Source organism: Mobula birostris, chromosome 1 (genome assembly GCF_030028105.1).
Source record: "Mobula birostris isolate sMobBir1 chromosome 1, sMobBir1.hap1, whole genome shotgun sequence".
Lineage (NCBI taxonomy): Eukaryota > Metazoa > Chordata > Chondrichthyes > Myliobatiformes > Myliobatidae > Mobula > Mobula birostris.
This window is the reverse complement of record NC_092370.1, coordinates 203,175,675-203,197,420: the sequence shown is the minus strand read 5'-3', so window position 1 is coordinate 203,197,420 and position 21,746 is coordinate 203,175,675. Positions and strand designations below refer to the sequence as shown.

Below are 21,746 nucleotides of genomic sequence, written 5' to 3'. Positions count from 1 at the left end.
ACTCTGATCTTCAAGAGGACTAATTTTATCCCTTGCTAACCTTTTGCTCTTAATATGTCTGTGGAAGCCCTTGGGATTCTCCTTTATCTTGTCTGCTGGAGCAATGTCTTGCCTCCTTTTAGCCCTCCTGATTGCTTGAATCTTAGCTGCAGTATTGATAACATACTATAGCAGCACAGATGCCATGCTTACTTTATGTCTGCCTTGAGAGAAGAATAAAAATCTTAACCCTGGTTACACATTTGTGCCACATCTGTCTTTTTGCATTGTATAGTTAAGTGAATGAGACCAGTCTAATCATTAACTAAGCAAGTTGTTTATTTTTACATCAAATACATGAATGAACAGAGTACGACTTCCACAGCTATTTCAAATACAAAAATCAACTGCTTTAGGCCACTGTTATAATAAGCAAAAGCAACTTTGACGTCAACTATTCTATTATCATGTGTCACCTGTAATTGTCACTAGTTTCTCTTCCCCCCAACCATCCCGATTCTGGATACTTAAGATTGACTAACCATTGCTGGTGGCAGAAGACAATAGAGAAAAAATAAACAAGAATTGCCGATCAGACTCAAGAGCAAAGGGGAAAAGCTCAGGGTGAAGGAGGTGCACAGGTAAGGAAGGCTTTCAGGCTCTAGATCAAAGTTTTAGAATTAATGTACTGGAGATGACTGAGAAAGATGACTGTTTGCAGACATTAACATGAGTAAGTTGTTTACAGGCAGTAGAACTGCAAGTCAGTTTCGAAGATGAAACTCGATGAAGTGTTTAAGCAAATGATCTTAAAGCTATCAAATATGTTAGAGGATTCCAATATACTGGCCATCACACAAATGCATAAAGTTAATTTTGTAATAATGGAAACAAGTTTTGTGATAAACTGGAAGAAGTTCAAAAGTCAAATTCATTAAACCAAATTTGCATATTTTTGCAATCAGTGTAAACAAGAAGCTAATTTAGCAATAACGTGAGGAGAATTTGCTGAAAGTTGAACAGAATCACTTCAATTTTGGTGGTTCTGACTAATGAGCATGGAGTAATGCTTTAACTGATGTATAGTTGCGTTTCTACAAATAAACTACCTCGTACATACTTTTTAAAATTTAATGAATATAGAAACAGCATACAACTTACACGTCACACCTTGAATCAGATGAAAAATAAAATTAAGGGCAGAAATGGTCATCAAAATAGCAAGTTCATTAACTGATTAGGAAAAAAATTCCTATGTAATGGAGTTTCCCAAATGTTTTCACTTGAGATAATAGAAATATACCATTTATACATGGTGATTGAACAAATAAATAAAAATCATTGTCATTCTCCGAATTAGATATTGGATTAATCACCCAGAAATGGTAATAATTATTTTCTTAGCCATCCATTTACAATTAAACTGTGAAATGTCATGTTTAAATGTTCTTTAAAAGAAAATATTATTTTTTTAAAAAGTAAAACTGTATTTAGTAAAAATGCAGAAATTGCCTTTTTCTGAGATGGTCACAAAAGAAACCTGCCTGACAGGCAACAGAAATTAAGTCCTCTAAAAACTAGGTAGTTTCCAACTGTAAATAGCAAACAATCTCAAACATTAAACAAATTCCAAGCTTAAAAAGCTATATTTGGTTTTAACAGCTTATAAGAGACAGTGAGGTTGCTGTTATTTCCCCTTTGCACCTTTTATCACAAAATATTCAAGGTTTCAGGAGTTCTAGGTGTCTTTTAGTTCATTAGGAAGAGGGATCTTCAATGCTTTGGGTTCTACACCCCAGATTTCATGGGCATATTCAGCGACAGTACGATCACTAGAGAACTTCCCAGAGGAAGCAATGTTTTTTATAACCACTTTGGTCCATTCTATTGGGTCCTGTAAAGAGATTTTATATACAGACATATTAAAATTGCAATATTTGGTTATGCACTTCAAAAGGGGATATATAGGTAAATATACATTACCAAATCTCCACCCCAATGAGCTGCTCTGCTCATAAATGGCTATGCCTATTACACATGCAGGCTTAATTTGAAAATAAAATAAGATGGGACAGTTGTCTCAACGTTCCTTTCTCAGTTTTCTCCTCATATTTCTGAAGCGTTTAAGTAGAATTCTGTGGAATTCATTGCTGCGGATAGCTGTGGAGGCCAAGTCAGCAGGGGTATTTAGGGTGGAGGTTGGTAGGTTCTTGATTAGTAAGGGCATCAAAGGTTATGAGGAGAAGGCAGGAGAATGGAGTTGAAAGGGAAACTAAATCAGCCATGATTAATATGGAGCAGACTCCATAGGCTGAATGGCCTAATTTGTTCCAATGTCTTATGGTCTAAGTATGGGAACATCAAAAAGCCAAGTGCTGGGGATTTACTTCTTCTTCATCTAGGTAACTGAACTACAGAACTATAAGTATATACTGAGGGAGAGTATAGTTAACACCAATAATTACAAACTTCTTAACTTCTTTAGACCAAATGCTTCCTAAAAAGTAAAATCTTTGATCTAATTAAATATAAACTTTAAAATTTTTTTGATAGGCTTTGATCACAAACACTCAATTTAAGCAGTTGATTTGATAACAGTCGGCCACATTTTTAGTCTTATCGTTGTTAAGAATATTCTTACTGTACTTATTTGCTTAAATGAGATGGAAAAGGGGCAGATATATTGGCATTGGAGACATTCAAAATAAATTCACTGTGCTAATGAGAATATTGTCCTAATATGGAAAGTTAAAAAAAAATAGATCAATGTTCTTTGGAATTTTGAAGAATTAGCGGTGATCTTATTAAAGCATATAAGATCCTGAAAAGGCTGGACAGAGAAGATGTTATGATATTTCCACAAGTGGGAGAATCTTGAATGAGGGGATACAGTTATAGAAATAAAATCTGTTATTTAAAACTAAGGCATGAAGGAACTTCATCCCACAAAGGGTGATGAATCTTTGAGGGTTTTGTAGGCTAGGCCATTGCGAATATTTAAATAAGTATATAAATTCTTGAAAGCTTAGGAAATTGAAGCTATTGAGAATTGGCACAGAGAAGGAGATAAGGTCTTGGGCAGATTAGCCATGATCATATCAAATGGTGGGGCAGGATTGAGGGGCCAAGTAACCTACTCTTGCTCCTTTTTAAAATGTTTTTACATACAAAATCCACTCAACAGTATATTTTGATGTTACCAAACTGGCAATTGTAGCATTATTGATTCGTAATGAGTGAACATTACTCACTTGCTACATTGGGAGCTGGTGACTCCATTCTCAACTGAGAAACAAATACGAATTTCAAACCCCACATTCTGTCTTCCCTATTAGGTTTAACTACTTAATATATTCCTTTATGACTTGCAATCTGGAAATTTTTCTCTTATCTGGTACTTTGATAAAGATTGAAAATGTAGGCTGGAACAGGAGGCTAAGAAGTTAAGCCTTAGAAAAAAATAAAGATTCAAGAGTAAAATAATCTAACCTGATATAACTGGTTAACTTTCTCCTGAGTTTCCATGTATGACTGAAAATCAGCAAACACTTTGAACCTGGATGTAAAAGTAATTAAAGAGTGTTTATTTCTCTATTTAAGGATAATTGTTAATGAATTAGATTGTGAACTAGCTACAATTGTACAGCAATAACTACACTGTACTCGTAACAAATTGAGGTTGATTCTCCATCTACTATTGCTGACCATATACTGTACTGTCTTCTGAAAAAAGGGGAATGTTTTAGCAACATTCTTGGATTCAGTTTGCATACTGATATTGATATCAATGATATTAATATGATGAAATTGATAGTGTCATTGCATGGAATTGGAGTGAGAGATGTAGATATGTGCACGCTTGAGGTTATTTAATATTAGGCAGAAATTATGATTGGGTATATAAGACAGATCAGTTCTTGAGACATGAAATTTGATGATTATTCTTTGACATTAATCACCATGTGCACCTCATCTGTGTTGTTTGTGATGTCAATTTTTCAAAGCTTAAAGCCTTCCATCTCCTGCCCAAGTGGCAGTGGGAGGAAGTTAAGTAATCTAAGTTTGGCTTTGATTAGCATTGGTTAGTTTCAGCTGGAGTTAGCCATGTATGAAACTGGACCCTATGGATAATATCTAAGGCATTGATCAGAATTTGAATCATGATGATGTCATTAAAGCAGAAATGTTGTGTGCATCCTGCACCAGGTGAAAAGGTAGCCAATGATTTTTAAGGTTTCAGTAATTACCTATCATGGTGAAACAGCATAGTCAGAATATCTCTGAAAAGATCAGGCTGATTCGGAGAAAAATATCCACCTGCAATCTGATCGATCACCTGCTTCAATTCTGGAATCTTTTCATAAAACTCTGTGGCATTATATCTGTAAAATTATCAACATGAATTAGGAACATGTGTTCTTGGCAGACATGTGGCAGTAAGGACCAAATATGCTAGACTACCGCAATAATAATTTGAAAAATGACAGAAATATTAGATTTTTTATGATACCCAATTTTAAGTATATACATATATATTTATTTTTCAGCATCAGACTTCCTAATACTATGTATTTATCAACATTCTATCACCTACCTCATAACTGGGAAGGGTTAACAGCAAAATTGGGAGGGAGCTGGGGAAATGAGGCTACAAGGTGAGCCTGGTAAAAAGTGCAGTTAACACAACAAACAAGACTACTTGTTATTTCCACCTTTTACTTTCCAAAGGTGTACAATAAAATCTACAGCTGCAGTAAAACTGCAGTATATCTAATCTACTGTCTACAAATTCTGTTTCTCTCCTACTTGTGATTTGATTAAGCATTTATTCTTCATTCTTTTAAGAGGAGAAAGATGATGTAGAGGCATATGAGCAAATCAGGAGGCTGAAAGATATTAAAATGAGTTTCAGGACTTAGTATAAGGAACCATTCGATAACGAATGAAGACACACTATAAATCTGAAATGCTCAGCCTGGAAGAAACATTTGGAACAAAAAGACCAAAAAGTTACAACCACATCCATTGCCCTTTTCTCTCTCCTATCTATTGCTTAAGCACCCTACTATTACAGTGGATAAATTTGAACTAAACCTTTAAAATTAAGCTACAAGAGAGAACTATTTATACAGATGATTCCATTTTTTGATTTTGATTGTGTGTGTGTGTGTGTGTGTGTGTGTGTGTGTGTGTGAGTATGTATATGCCCTATCCCCCCTTTTCCATTTCATTTCCCGTATCCACATACCGTTAAGGAATAATGGAAAGTATATGTAGACTGTGAGGCCTGATGCCATCTCACCAGATTGTTACCATAATCTTCACTTTAGATTGGATATTATGTACAAAATGATAAAACATTGGCTCTGTTTTGGCTTTATTTTGGCATTACCTGACCTGTTGACATGTCCCATAGCTCTGCAATTGGCAACCTATTTTAGCTCATCATTAAAATTTTTTTTACCTCAAATCTCAGTATCTTTTTGTGGCACAAATTAACAGTAAAGAGAGGGCATATAATAGAGCAAAAATTAATGGGAAGTTAGAGGACTGGAAAGCTTTTAAAACTCAACAGAAGGCAACTTAAAAAAAGTAAATAAGAAGGTAAGGATGGAATACAAAAGTAAGTGAGCCAATAATATTAAGAGAATACTAAAAGTTTCTTCAGATACATAGTGTAAAGAGAGGTGAGAGTGGATGTCAGACCATTGGAGAGGTGGTAATGGGGGAACAACGAAATGCCAGATGAATTGAATAAGGATCTTGCATCAGTCTTTACTGTGGAAGGCACTAGCAGTATGGTGGAAGTTCCAGCTGTCAAGAGGTATGAAGTGTGTGAAACTACCGTAACTAGAGAGAAGGTTCTTGGGAAACTGAAAGGTCTGAAGGTAAATAAATCACTTGGACCAGACGGTGTACACCCCAGAGTTCTGAAAGATGTGGCTGAAGAGATTATGGAGGCATTGGTAATGATCTTTCAAGGATCACTAGATTCTGGAATGGTTTTGCAAGACTGGAAAACTGCAACTATGTTGGTACCAATTCTTTTTATATTATATGGCAATGGTTTGGATGATGGAATTGATGGCTTTGCAAAGTTTGTAGACAATATGACCAATGGTGGAGGGGCAGGTAGTTTTGTGGAAGTAGACAGGCTACAGAAGGACGTAGACAGATTAGGAGAATGGGCAATGAAATGGCAGATGGAATACAGTATCGGGAAATGTACGGTCATGTACTTTGGTAGAAGAAATGAAAGGGTTGACTATTTTCTAAATGAAGAGAAAATACAAAAAACTGAGGTGCAAAGGGACTTGGGAAGCCTTGTGCAGGGTTTCCTAAAAGTTGATTTGCAGGTTGAGTCTATGGTGAGGAAGGCAAGTGCAATGTTGGCATTCATTTCAAGAGGAATAGAATATAAAAATAAGGATGTAATGTTGAGACCTCATAAAGCACTGGTGAGGCCTCATGTGAACAGGTTTGGACTGCTTATCTTAGAAAGGATGTGCTAAAACTGTAGAGGGTTCAAAAGGGGTTCACAAAAGTGATTCCAGGAGTGAATGGCTTGTCATATGAAGAGGATTTGATGGCTCTGGGACTGTATTCACTAGAGTTTAGAAGAATGAGGGATGACCTCATTGAAACCTATGGAATGGCCATGATAGAGTAGATGTAGAGAGGATGTTTCCTATCATGGGAGAATCTAAGATCAGAGGACACAGGCTTAGAATAGAGGGGTTTCCTTTAAGAACAGAGGAATTTTTTTAGCCAGAGAGTGGTGAATCTGTGGAATTCTTTGCCAAAGCAGCCGTGGAGACCAAGTGTTCAAGTACATTTAAGGCAGAAGCTGATAGATTCTTGATTGGTCAGGGTATGAAGGGATATGGGGAGAAAGCAGGAGATTGAGGCTGAGAGGAAAATTGGATCAGCCATGATGAAATGGCACAGCAGACTCAATGGGCCAAATGGCCTATTTCTACTCCTATATCTTATGATCTTATTAAACTGAGAATCTGGACCTACAACTGCCCTAGTAATCCACTGACGGGACAATTTCTGCAACTTATTCTTGCAGCAATTCTTGGCCTCACTATTTCTTTATCTTTATGATCTAAACCACCCCTTCACCAACTCTTCTGCTTCTACCTTCTCTGTAGTTTGATAGTAACTTGCTTGTGTTTATTCCCCCATTCGAACAAAGGGCCTACAACTTGAAGTACTAATTCTATTTTCCTTTCCAGATGCTGCCTGATGTTTTGAGTATTTCCAGCAGTTTGTGTTTTTGTCTCATTTTGTGTCAAGATTAATACTTGTAAAACACAAAGCTGATGGGTATGTGTAGTCATTAAATGATGCCTAGTACGATTATTACTAGCTGATGATGAATAGACAATAACAATGTCAATTTTAGTTAATGGGCTATCAGTCACATAATTTCTAACGTGGGCTTTATAAACCAGGTTTGAAATGTTAAAAGATTAGTGTGGTTATTTAACTACAGCAAAGGATACTACCATATACATTCACTACTTCATTTGTTTGCAGAGTTATTCATTGTAATAGAATCCAAACAATTTCTCATTCACTACAAATGAAACACGTTAACTCTTACAATTGTTACTGAAAACATACCCCTTCCTGTCCAGCTCCTGTACTTCGTGAATTCTCATGCCAAAAATGAACAAATTGTTTTCACCAGCTTCCTCTGCCATTTCCACATTTGCTCCATCCATAGTGCCAATAGTCAAGGCACCATTCACCATGAACTTCATATTCCCTGTGCCAGAAGCCTCTGTGCCAGCTGTTGAGATTTGCTGTGACAGGTCAGCTGCTGGGATGACTGCAAATAAATCAAATGAAACTGATTTAATGCTAAGGAGGATCAACTTCATTCACCATATACTTTTACATGTATTACGAATTTGCTGTGGTGTGTTACTTCAACAAGCAACAAAAACATACTCAATTACAGAGAATAAAGGATTATATAAAAATAAAGCTTGAGGTTAAAGCATGGATATGGAATAAAATGTGTGTAAATATAGAGGGATTGATACAGAGGGCCAGAGTGAAGTAATGATGATGGCAACTCCTTTGCTTGCATCTTCAGAAATAGCTCTATTTCTATCTTTGATATCTCTTTTTCTCCTTTTCAAGGTTCTTTTGAAGACCCTGACCTGGAGTTACACTCTCACTTCGGTTCTTTGCGGGAATGGGACCCGCTCTCAGGGCCTCACGGCTGGCCGCTTTTTGATATCCCAAAGCCGCGGCCTGGAAGACTAGCGTGCCTTCAGGGTGCCGAATTCTTGTGGCTCTGGAGATGGGCTGATTCAGGGCCAGTGCCCCTGACTGAGGCATCGTGGGAGAACATCGGGTTAGCTGCCATGGGCTGTATGTCCAGAGACCTGAGCCTTTTTGGGGCCAACTCTCTGGGTGCAGAGCTTGGAAAATATGATACAACAGGCTTTTAACATCATAAATCAGCGAGTTGTGTGTTATGTCTCCCCTCTTGCTGTGAAATAGGGACACCTCTTTTTCCCTCATTAGGGAGAGAGGGAGCCTGTGGTATGTTGAATTACTGGGCGAACAAGTAGTCTTTGGGGTACTGCAAGTCTGTCTTTACTGATGCTTTGCTGCATGCTTGAGTGCTTAGTGGGAAGCGCTGATGCTTTTTTGCTGGTGGGGGAAGGGGAGGTCATTGTCTTGCTGCTGCTTATGCGTGGGGGGAGGGTCTTTGGGGTTCTAACATTTTAATTTCATTCATTCTTTGGGACACTCCTGTTTTTGTGGATGTTTACAAAGAAAAGAATTTCAGGGTGTATATTGTATATATTTATCTAACATTAAATGTACCTAAATACCAGCATGTGTTTACAATGTAAACAGCATTATAAAAAGTGACAAAGTTTACAGTGCAGTGATGACGGTAACAGATAGAAGGGATGGGAGGGAATGAACTAGATTGGTTTATTAGATTAACTGCCTGGGGGAAGAAATTTTTTAAGATGGAGTGAAGTTTGTTTTAATAGCTCTTAGTGTTTTCCAGAAGGGAGCTTTCGGTAAAGGTAGTCTGCTGGGTGGGTAGTGTCTAAAATTTTTTCTGCCTGCTCCTTTGTCCTGGACAGATACCAGTCCTGCAGTTATGATAATCTGCAGCAAATGACCTTTTCTGCTGACCTGGCAGTTCACTGTAGTTTTTTTATATCGTGAGAGGATGCTGCACCAAAACAGTCAGTTACGGCTGATGTGAGGATGCTTCCTGTGATGGGAGTGTAGAATTGCACCAGCATGCTCTACATAAGATGTACTTCTTGCTGCAGTTGGTAAAATTACATCCTTTGCATAGCTGTCCTGTTAATGAAGGAGATTCTCTCATGAAGGATGGTTCTCCCATAACGACTTGCAAAATAACGTGGCTCAGGAATCTGAATGTTGAAATGTTGCAAACTGTAAAGTTGTTGATGAATGGCTGGAGAGGAGATACATTTTTCCTGAAGTCAACATGCAACTCCTTGGTTTCGAAGGTGTTCAGTTTCACATTGTTGTGATTGTACCAGGACAGCTACCTTGTTTACTTTCTGGTGCTACTTTGATTTGTCACCTGTGGTGACTAGTCTGATTACAGTGGTGTTATCTGCAAACTTTATCAGTTTGACTGATAGATCACTGGAGATTCCATCATTGGTGTATAGAGAAAATAGGAGAGGGGAGAGAACACATCCCTATGCTGAGTGCTGACTGAGTTAGATGTGGAGATGTGCTTGTCCAGCCTTGCATACTATCAGAGGGAAAGTTTGAAATCCACCTGCAGATGGGACCTGGTACCTTAAGTTGGAGAGTTTCTCTTGCAGAAGCTTAAGGACTGTATTGAGGGCAAAACTGAAATTAACAAACAGAAAGGATCCTGACATGTGTACCAGAGGAGTCAAGGTGCTGTAGTATGAAGTCCAGACCAATGTTAACTGCAGCATCTACAGATCTGCTGATTCTGTACACAAACTAAAATACACAGTGAAAGGAACTCAAACATTATTAGAACTAAAGGAAATGATGACTTAGAAATTTAATAGAGCTTACCTCTGTTTCTGGCTCTTTGTGGACATCTAAATCTCACACACTTTGTGAGATGGAATCTCTGTAGGCTCTTTTAGAACAAATACACTCAGTGGTGAATTTATTAGGTACCTCCTGTTGTAACACGTGGCTAATGTATTTACTGTCGATTTCCTGTCAGTTTGAACCAGTCTGGCCATTTTCCTCTGATCTCACTCACAAGGCATTTTTGCCCATAGAACTGCTCACTGGACTTTTTTTGGTTTTTTTTGCATCAATCTCTTTAAACTCTAGAGACTATTGTGCTTGACAATTCCTGGCAATCAGCAGATTCTGAGACACTGAAACCACCCCATCTGGCACCAATAATTATTAGGCGGTCAAAGTCAGTAAGATTACACTCCTTCCCCATTATGATGTTTGCTCTGAACAAATGAACCTCTTGAGCATGTCTGCATGCTTTTGTGCATTGAGTTGCTGCCACATGATTGGCTGATTAAATATTTGCATTAACGAGCAGATATATCCAATAAAGTGGCCACTGAGAAGAACAGACAAAAAAGAGTTTGCTCGGCTTTCCTGGCAAAGTGAATGTCTGTTCTTTTTGCCTGCTATTTCTTCTAAGATAGCTTACAGATATTACATCTCATAATGTGTGTGAGGCTTAGATGTCCATGAATGCTTCCCGTGTCATTTGAATCATGATAATCCAAGCATGCATTGACAATTTCCTTGTGTCAAAGACAGTACAGTCATATCAGAAGAAGCTTGATGCTTTGATCAGGGTAGATGATACAAGTTCAAAAGGGCACCTCTTTTGTTGCAACAGGGCATTTGGAAACAGACCCAAGAGCAGGACACAGATTTGTAAGAAGCATTTACAGAAGTGTGTTTATTAATAGTTGCCAGGAAAGCCGGGGAGCGAGGGTAGAATGCTTACGCGGACGAGGATGCAGGACAACAAACAGGAGGAGCTCAGACACGGAGCCTGGACTTGGACACGGATCCTGGACTTGGACTTGGACTTGGAGATGGAGCCTGGACTTAGTCTTCGACCTGGAGCCTGGACTTGGACTTGGACTTGGACACAGAGCCTGGACTTGAACTTGAATTCGGACATGGAGCCTGGACTTGGACTTGGACCCGAAGCCTGGACTTGGACTTGGACCCAGAGCCTGGACTTGGACTCAGACTTGGACCTGGAGCCTGGACTTGGATTTGGACACGGAGAGACAGAATACCCAACTCGGAGTAGCGGCAAACGGCCGGACCTACTCAGCTAGAAACGGAGTGACCAAACCAAACAACAACAGACAATCCATATCTTGACACGGAGTAGCACATGAAGCAGCCAACGGATGGCACTCAGCTGGACACGAAGAGACAGAATTTCCAACTCGGAGTAGCGGTAAACGGCTGGACCTACTCAGCTGGAAACAAGATGACTAATCCAACCAATGACTGACAATACGAACCTTGACATGGAGTAGCTCATGAAGTGGCAAATGTCTGGCAATCACTTTGCTGGACACGAAGCGACAGAATTCCCAACTCGGAGTGGTGGCAAACAGCCGGACCTACTCAGCTGGAAATGAGATGACAAAAACCAAACAATGGCAGTCCGTTTGTATCTTGGCTCGGAGTGGCGACAATCAGCCAGCAATCTCAGCCAGTCATGAAAACGACAAAATTCTCATCTTGACTCGGAGTAGCGGCAAAACGGCCAGCAACTCAGCTGGACACGAAAACGACTGAATTCACTAAGATTCAGGATGAGCATAGCCGCACTGGCTATGGTGATGAACCAGTAATGAGTAGATGTAAGCCGGAGTTTTTATGCTGCTGGTTCGAATGAGGATCAGGTGCCCTACTCAAGGAGCCCAGTGGAACACGGGGAAAAGGAAATTAACTGAAATAAGTAGTCAACGGACTGGACAGTGACATAAATAAGGGATGGGTGAGAACGGGAGGAGGTGCATTAATGGAAGTTAGAGAAATCAACGTTCATGCCATCAGGTCAGAGGCTTCCCAGATGGAATATAAGGTGCTGTTCCTCCACCCTGAGTGTGGCTTCATCTTGACAGTAGAGAAGGCCAAGGATAAACATATCAGAATGGAAATAGCACACGGAATTAAAATGTGTGGCCACTGGGAGATCCCGCTTTGACGTATCAGAATGGAAATGGTTCTCACCCCATCCCTTATTTATTTATTATTTTTTCCTTTTTTTTCCCTCTCTCTGTCCCTCTCACAATTACTCCTGCTCTCCATCTTCCTCTGGCACTCCCCACCCCCTTTCTTTCTCCCTAGGCCTCCCGTCCCATGATCCTCTCCCTTCTCCAGCCTTGTATCCCTTTTGCCAATCAACTTTCCAGCTTTTAGCTCTATCCCTCCCCCTCCTGTCTTCTCCTATCATTTCGGATCTCCGCCTCCCCCTCCCCCTCCCACTTTCAAATCTCTTACTAACTCTTCCTTCAGTTAGTCCTGACGAAGGGTCTTGGCCTGAAACGTCGACTGTACCTCTTCCTATAGACGCTGCCTGGCCTACTGCATTCACCAGCATTTTGTGTGTGTTGCTTGAATTTCAAGCATATTGACATTTCCTCGTGTAACCATTTCTGTTGTTACTTTTCCCAAGGCATCAACAGTGTCATTGCTTACTTTTTCTAAAGCTACAGCAACATTTTAATCTCTCTTGTACTCCATGCAACACCATCAAATGGGAATAAAATGTATGCAAAATGATCTCCTTCTGAAATGTCTTGTTTACTTCTAGTCTCGGGAGGTAAAGGTAACGTGTGTGTGTGTGTGTGTGTGTGTGTGTGTGTGTGTGTGTGTCTCATAGCAGGGAAAACATACACCAAATAACAAGATTCTAACCAATTATGTGTCAGAAAGGTATAAGCCCTATTCTGCACATAAAATACATATTATTCTATGAACTTAGACCATTTCTTATCACTAGACAGGAGCTTTGTTTAATTGTAATATTTTAAAATATTTTTAAATTTTTTATTTATTACTAACAAACGAACCAAAAAAACACAAAACACACAACCATAGCAAAATCAAATTAAATACTGAGCAGCAAAAGAGAGGAAAATATAAAGGCAAAAGTAAATATACAGGCAGAGGTGCACCACATCAAAAAACCTCAGTCCCCACCCTGTAAGAAAGCCAATACAGGGCCCCATATCCTTTCAAAGATGTCCCCTCTGTCATCATTACATAGTCTCAGTCTCTCCAAATGTAAAGTATTTGCCAGTTCTCTCAGCCACAGACCGTACATATGCACAGAGTCCATTTTCCACACTTGCAGGATTAACTTCTTAGCAATCACCATTCCAAACAATACAGCCGCTTTTTCATACATATTGGCTGAAGATAGGAAGCTTGTTGCTCCAAATATTTTTCTAATGGATATCGTCAATGAAAATTCCAGAGTCATTACCCCATTTTGGACAATGTAAAGTTTAACTGTATGAAATATGCCCTATTGGTATGATATCTTCTGAACTGTAGCAAAAGGGAGCTTTTATAGTGAACACATGAAAAGACTTAAGCTTTTTCATTGAACATTAGATGCTGATATAGAGATATTCCAGGATAAGATACGAGTAGGGTCAGATATGATATGTTTCCCTAAATCATGCTCTGTCATGGTCCGGTCCGTGAAGTCCGTATTCCGGTTCACGGTCCGGTCCATTGATCCTTGCTCCAGGTTTTCCTGTCTACCCTGTTTCTGTTCTTGTTGAGCTAAGTGAGGCAGCTGATGCTTGTTGGGTCTGGTTGCACAAATAGCTTCAGAGACCCAGGTGTGGCTGCTGGATTGTTCTTGTCCTTACTCCTTGTATCCCTTCCTCTGCCTCCTGTTTCCTTGCCTGTAGCCCTGCCTTGTCTTGCTGGTAACGCTCGCCTCGCCTGGAGTTTTCGTCTCGCCTTGCTTTGCCAGAAGCCTTGCCTTGTCTTGCCAGTAACTCTCGCCTCACCTGAAGTTCTCGTCTTGCCTTGCATTGCCTGAAGCCTTGCCTTGTCTTGCTGGTATCTCTCGCCTCGTCTCGCCTGCAGTCTTGTCCTGGAGCCACCCTGTACCTAGCTCCCTTTCTGTCCCTTGCCTCAGCCGGGTAAGCCAGGCCGTCTTGCCGTTACCTGCGGTTGGTCCTGTGCCTTCCTGTCCCATGCCTCCATCGGGTGGTGATCCGCACTCTGCCCAGGAGTACCGTGCCCTGCCCAGGTGAACGGCGCCCTGCCCCGGAGGAGCCTGCCTAGCCTCGAGCCTGAAGATTCCAGCCTCCTGCCTAGCCTCGAGACTGAAGACTGCAGCCTCCTGCCTAGCCTTGCCTCAAGTCTCCAGCCTCCTGCCAAGCCTCGCCTCAAGTCTCCAGCCTCCTGCCAAGCCTCGCCTCGTCTCCAGCCTCCTGCCAAGCCTCGCCTCGTCTCCAGCCTCCTGCCTCCTGCCAAGCCTCGCCTCGTCTCCAGCCTCCTGCCAAACCTCACCTCAAGTCTCCAGCCTCCTGCCTCCTGCCAAGCCTCGCCTCAAGTCTCAAGTCTCCTGCCAAGCCTCACCTCAAGTCTCAAGTCTCCTGCCTCCTGCCGAGCCTCGCCTCAAGTCTCCAGCCTCCTGCCAAGCCTCACCTCAAGTCTCCAGCCAAGCTTCGCCTCAAGTCTCCAGCCTCCTGCCAAGCCTCGCCTCAAGTCTACAGCCTCCTGCCAAGCCTCGTCTCAAGTCTCAAGTCTCCTGCCAAGCCTCACCTCAAGTCTCAAGTCTCCTGCCTCCTGCCAAGCCTCGCCTCAAGTCTTCAGCCTCCAGCCAAGCCTCGCCTCAAGTCTCCAGCCTCCTGCCATGCCTCGCCTCAAGTCTCCAGCCTCCTGCCAAGCCTTGCCTCGTCTCCAGCCTCCTGCCAAGCCTCGCTTCAAGCCTTGCTTCAAGTCTCCTGCCAAGCCTCGTCTCAAGTCTCCAAGTCTCCATCCTCATCCTGCCTGTCAGCCAAGCCTTGTCCTTGCCTAGTTTTGGGGTCTGAGCCAGAGGCAAGTCCTTGTCCAGTCTCTGGCTCGGAGTCCAAGCCCGGGCTCCTAGCTCTTTTGTCCAATCCTGTTCCAGGTTCCTGGTTTTCCTGTCCATGTTCTTGCCATCGCCCTGTATCCTAGTCCTGTCCCTAGTACTTCAGTGTCTGTGTCTTGCACTTGGGTCGGTTCCTAGCCACCTCCATATGACAGCTCATTATATTTACATAAATGATTCAATTTAATATGGTATGTTGGGGGGGGGATATTGTATATTAATATCTCCCCTGAGAATAATGAACCATTGGCATATTGTCACCATTGCCATTGCTGGATTGTTTAATAAACAGGGCACAAGTTTGTTCTGGATCTGCTGGAATGCCTAACAGTATTTCGAATTGTGGTATAATAGCATCGCAAATTCATGTGATACTCACAAGTACACATTATGAGACATTTCAACTGGCACATTGTGAGTAAGGAAAATTGGCAAAAATATAACAACAAACAATATTGGAATCAACTTCATAATGTCCAGTAATTGTTGACTTTGTTCGAAGTCTTCTGGCTAGTTAGTGATTTGCTCACTGTAGCCCACCAGTGTAGGCACTGAGTCAAGAGGTTACTACACTAGCATGATAACCTCACATTTATTGTACTTGCTGGGTACCACTTTTAGCTCAGTTGCAGTGGCTGGCATTCATCCACTTCTACTTTCACCACTGAGATGGTAATTAACAGCACTTGATTGAGCTCCCAGTGGTTCCTGATGTGGCTTCTTAATCAGGACCCACTCACCAGGAATCAGGGTGTGTCTCTCCAAGCAGCAGAAACTTCCTGAGAAGCAGACTAGATAGCTTGAGTTACTTTCACATAGTAGATAACTAAATTGTTCCTTGATGTGTATGTCAGCCACTCTCAGATAGAGGGCTCCCAGCAGTGACACAGGACATCCTGTTATCACTTTGAATGGACTTAATTTGGTTTTCTTGTTTTAAATTGCTCTGATGCTACATAAGACCATAGGAAGAGCTGTAGGTCATGGTATACCTTATTTCTTTTTTTTTGGCGTGTGTCTGCGTGCGTGCAGCTGCGTGTCCGTGCGTGCGTGATGATGGATTTTTCATGGCTTTTTCCAAGGCGCAGAGCGAGAGAGAGACTGTGGCGTGCCACTCCCCACACAGACACTTTCGCAGCATTTTTTTCCTCTGTTTTATGAGGTCAAGTTGCGGTCTCAACACTCAACCCGGCACAGATGGAAAATGTGCTCGGGGGCAGACCCGACTAGTTTCGAACCTGGGAACCTCCGCTCCCGGGTCCAGCGCCGATGTCGTTGCACCACCAGCCAGCCCAGGTATAGTTTATTTCTGATACTTAATCTTTGTTTGATGGTTCCATTCATTTGTTTGACTTGTTCTGATGACTCCTGGTGATGTGGACAATGAAAACACCATTCAGTGTTCTTTAGTCAACATGATTCCTGACCAAACACTCCCAGTGAAATGCGTTCTTTGTCAGATTCAATATGACATGGCAATCTCAATACAGTCCTCGATCAGAGTTTTTGTTATACGTATGTGGCAATGGCTTTCCTTGCTGGAATAGCTTCCACCAATCTTGAAAACTTGTCCGCTAATACTGGTAGCCTTGACACTTCTGCAAATAAATAAAGTCCACTTGTAAGTGTAAAAATGGACCAGCTGGGGCAGAAGCACTAAATTGTGGTAACTTTTCTGCTGCTATATATTTGTTTTCTGACATGTTATGCATCTTTCAAACATTTGTTGAGCTTGTGCCCTGAACTTTGGATTCCATCACCATTGGAAAAATCTGTCAAACATTTTTTGCACATCAATATGTCCTAAGAAGTAGATCAGCTATGCCTGATAAGGAAGTAACATACGTTTGTAGTTGGAGCTACTAGACTATGACTAGTATATCTCCAAACCCCATTACTGCTTAACTTTCTCCATTCAAAACCTCTTTTCCTGATTGGGGCATTGAGCTTGCTTTGTTTGAATATCTTCTGTGTATGTTTGTCCATAATAGAGTTTAACTCCTTTTCTATAATTCTAGTCGTTGGGCTCTTGGTACTTATTTTATGTTTTTTACTTCTTCCTGTGCTGCCCATTTTGCAATTCCATCTGCGAATGCATTTCCACAGCTTTCCATTGTAGTTATTTTGAAGTGGCTTTGAGATTTTAATACAACAACTTCTGACACCAGTTGTATGACACCCATAATGTTCATGTACTAGTTGGCCATTCTTGATTGGGGTTCCTACTGCCATAAGCAATCCTGTTTGTCTCCATAAGTTTCCAAAGTCATGAACAACAAAAACATACCGAGAGTCAGTGTAGGTATTAGCTGATCTTCCTTCTGCCAGCTTGTAGGCTTCAATCAAAGCCTTTAGTTCTGTCCATTGCGCTGAGGTGTCAGGAGCCATGCTTCCTGATGCCAGCACTTCAGTTCCAGAGACCACAGCCCATCCAACCATTCAAATTCCCCTCATTCATTGAGGAACCATAAGACATAGGAGCAGAATTAAGCCATTGGCCCATTGAGTCTGCTCCACCATTCAAGTATGGCTGATCCTTTTTTTTCCCACCCTCTTCAGCCCCATGCCCTGGCCTTCTCCCCATAACCATATCCAATCAAGAACCTAGTAAGCTCTGCCTTAAATACACCCAATGGCCTTGCCTCCACAGCTGCCTGTGGTAACAAATTCACCACCTTCTGTCTAATGAAATTTCTTCTCATCTTGGTTTTAAATGGACGCCCCTCTATCCTGAGACTGTGCCCTTTTGTCCTAGACTCCCCCACCATGGGAAACATCCTTTTCACATCTACTCTGTCTAAGCCTTTCAACATTTGAAAGCTTTCAATGAGATCACCCTTCATCCTTCTAAATTCCAGCAAGTACAGTCCCAGAGCCATCAAATGTTCCTTGTATGATAACCAGAGTCATCCTTATGAACCTCCTCAGACCCCTCTCCAATGCCAGCACATCTCTTCTTGGACGAGGACCCCACAACTGTTCATAATACTCAAGGCAAGGCCTCACAAATGCCTTATAAAGCTTTAGCATCGCAGCCCTGCTCCTGTATTCTGGACCTCTTGAAATGCATGCTAATCGTTAGGTTGTTCTGCACAAGGACTCTCAAGTCCCTTTGCATCTCAGATTTTTGGTCTTTCTCCCTGCTTATAAAATAGTCTGCACATTTATTTCTACTACAAAATGCATGGCCATGCATTTTCAACATTGCATTTTATTTGCCACTTTCTAGCCCATTCTCCTAATCTGTCTGTCCCTTTGCAGCCTATCTGTTTCTTCAACACTACTTGTCCTCGTCCAATCTTTGTACCATCTGCAAACTTGGCAAGAAAGCCATCTTTTCCATCATCTAAATTATTGATAAGCAGCACAAATAGAAGCGGTCCTAACACTGACCCCTGTGGAACACCACTAGTCACTGGCAGCCAACCAGACAAGGATCCTTTTATTTCTACCCGCTCTCTCCTACCAATCAGCCAATGCTCTAACCATGCTAGTAACCTTACTGTAATACATTGAGCTCTTAACTTAGTAAGCAACCTCATGTGTGGCACCTTGTCAAGTGCCTTCTGAAAGTTCAAATGTACAAAATCCACTGCATCCCCTTTATCTATCCTACTTGTAATCTCCTCAATTAAATCCCAACAGGTTCGTCAGACAAGATCTTCCCTTAAGGAAACCATGCTGACTTTGTCCTATCTTGTCCTGAGTCACCAAGTCCTCCATAACCTCATCCTTTACAATTGACTCCAACATCTTCCCAACCACTGAGGTCAGGCTAACTGGTCTATAGTTTCCTTTTTGTTGCCTTCTTCCTTTCTTAGAGTGCAGTGACATATGCAATTTTCCAGTCCTCTGGCACCATGCCTGAGTCCAATGATTTTTGAAAGATCATTACTAATGTCTCCACAATCTCTACTGCTACTTCTTTCAGAACCTTAGGGTGCAGTTCATCTGGTCTGTGTGCCTTTGGTCTCACATACTCCATTTTGTGCTCCATTGCTTTATTTTTTTTTTTTTAAATGCTCTACTAGTTTGCATACTTAATCTGTGCTATACTGGCTTGCCTGTGGCTCCAGCAGCTTGTATTTTGATTTTACAAATGTTTTTTTCAAAATAGCAACACAGTAGTTTCCTCAATCATACTTCTACCTGATGATGTATTGAAGCCAGAACTAGGTTTTCTCTCAGACAGTTTGAAATGGAGGAAGCTCATGTGTCCTTTGTGCACTAAACATTTCTTACTTTGTCTGCAATTCTTCAAGGTCTTTAAAACTTCATAATTGTGCTTGCCGACTATACCAATTGTTGGATTTTGAAGTTTTTAATCCAAGGTTCTTTCAGAAGTCAGGAAAAAGGCACAAAAGTTGTTGCTTCACTATCATTTTATTGTTAACAGAACAAAGAGAGTTGGAAAATGGACAACCTACTAACTGAAGAGAGGGAGAGTGAAAAGGAAAAGGCTGAAGTCAAAAGACAGTGCTCAATGTGGAGCAGCACACAGTACCTTGTATACAACATACAACACTATGCAAAAGTATTAGGCACATATTTATAGCTAGGGTACCTAACACTGTTGAACAACACTTATACAGTAATTTTATGTATTGCGCTATACAGCTGCTGCAAAAAAATCATTACATCTGTGTGTGATGATAAATCTGATTCTGACTTGGGTCTCTATTGTGGACTGAGGTGGGAAGGGGGCAGGGAGAGGGGGGATCATTGTTGTGGAAGAGGGGAAGGAGCGGGAAGCACTAGACAGACATTCTGTAATGAATCAGAAACAGAATCAGAATCAGGTTTATTATCACTGGCATGCGACGTGAAATTTGTTAACTTAGCAGCATCAGTGCAATGCAATACATAATCCAGCAGACAGATAAAAAAAATTAAAACATAATAATAAATAAACAAGTAAATCAATTGCATATATTGAATAGATTTTTTTTAAAAAGTACAAAAACAGAAATACTGTATATTAAAAAAAGTGAGGTAGTGTCCAAAGCTTCAATGTCCATTTAGGAATCGGTTGGCAGAGGGGAAGAAGCTGTTCCCGAATCACTGAGTGTGTGCCTTCAGGCTTCTGTATCTCCTACCTGATGGTAACAGCGAGAAAAGGGCATGCCCTGGGTGCTGGAGGTCTTTAATTATGGACGCTGCCTTTCTGAGACACCACTCCCTAAAGATGTCCTGGGTACTTTGTAGGCTAGTGCCCAAGATGGAGTTGACTAGATTTACAACCTTCTGCAGTTTCGTTCGGTCCTGTGCAGTAGGCCCTCCATACCAGACAGTGATGCAGCTTGTTAGAATGCTCTCCATGGTACAACTATAGAAGTTTTTGAGTGTATTTGTTGACATGCCAAATCCCTTCAAACTCCTAATAAAGTATAGCTGCTGTCTTGCCTTCTTTATGACAACATCAATATGTTGGGACCAGGTTAGATCCTCAGATCTTGAAACCCAGGAACTTGAAGCTGCTCACTCTCTCCATTTCTGATCCCTCTATGGGGATTGGTATGTATTGCTTTGTCTTACCCTTCCTGAAGTCCACAATCAGCTCGATCGTCTTATTGACATTGAGTGCCAGGTTGTTGCTGAGGCACCATTCCACTTGTTGGCATATCTCACTCCTGTACGCCCTTTCGTCACCACCTGAGATTCTACCAACAATGGTTGTATCGTCAGCAAATTTGTAGATGGTATTTGAGCTATGCCTAGCCACACAGTCATGTGTATACAGCAGTGGGCTAAGCACACACCCCTGAGGTGCGTCAGTGTTGATTGTCAGTGAAGAGGATATGTTATCACCAATCTGCACAGACTGTGGTCTTCTGGTTAGGAAGTCGAGGATCCAATTACAGAGGGAGGTATAGAGGCCCAGGTTCTGCAACTTCTCAATCAGGATTGTGGGAATGATGGTATTAAATGCTGAGCTATAATCGATGAACAGCATCCTGATGTAGGTGTTGTGTTGTCTAGGTGATCTAAAGCTGTGTGGAGAGCCCTGGAGATTGTGTCTGCCATTGACCTATTGTAAGGATAGGCAAATTGCAATGGGTCCAGGTCCTTGCTGAGGCAGGAGTTCAGTCTAGTCATAACCAACCTCTCAAGGCATTTCATCACTGTCGATGTGAGTGCTACCAGGCAATAGTCGTTAAGGCAGTCCACATTATTCTTCTTTGGCACTGGTATAATTGTTGCCATTTTGAAGCATGTGGGAACTTCTGCCTATAGCAGTAAGAAGTTGAAAGTGTCCTTGAATACTCCTGCTAGTTGGTTGGCACATGTTTTCAGAGCCTTACCAGATACTCCATTGGGATCTACTGCCTTGCAAGGGTTGACTCTCTTTAAAGATAATAAACCAATTGTTTGGAATCTAATGACCTTGCCTGGTGTCTCAGGGCTGGGTGTGTCTGTACACGTGCCATCCCCCTCCCTCCCCCCACCAACCCGGCACTCCCTCCCTGTGTAAATACAAAATATATACACACACACAGAGCACCTAAGACTTCTGCACAGTACTGAAGATAAGAAAAACTCCATTCAAATGTACAGTTGAATCAATGAATGAGAAAGCCCTGTTCAAATAATACAACATCAGAGAAGCTTCCAGGACTTTCTAGGATCATACCAATGTAACCACTAGAGAACA

The 21,746-nt window shown here is 41.4% G+C and overlaps 1 protein-coding gene across 7 annotated transcripts in view; it reads right to left on the bottom strand.

Moving 5' to 3' along the window:
• Nucleotides 1–346: 346 nt before the first annotated feature.
• pygl (phosphorylase, glycogen, liver) overlaps nt 347–21,746 on the bottom strand; it is a 129,117-nt gene continuing 107,717 nt past the window's right edge. For 6 of the 7 annotated variants that reach the window (XM_072269163.1, XM_072269172.1, XM_072269190.1 and 3 more), the window contains 4 exons: nt 7,612–7,819; nt 4,227–4,361; nt 3,469–3,535; nt 347–1,873 (listed from right to left, as the gene is read on the bottom strand). In XM_072269163.1, the coding sequence (XP_072125264.1) occupies nt 1,718–1,873; nt 3,469–3,535; nt 4,227–4,361; nt 7,612–7,819 (566 nt within the window). In that variant the 3' untranslated portion in view covers nt 347–1,717. The remainder of the gene's footprint in view (nt 1,874–3,468; nt 3,536–4,226; nt 4,362–7,611; nt 7,820–21,746) is intronic. The other variant, XM_072269200.1, reaches the window with a different exon arrangement.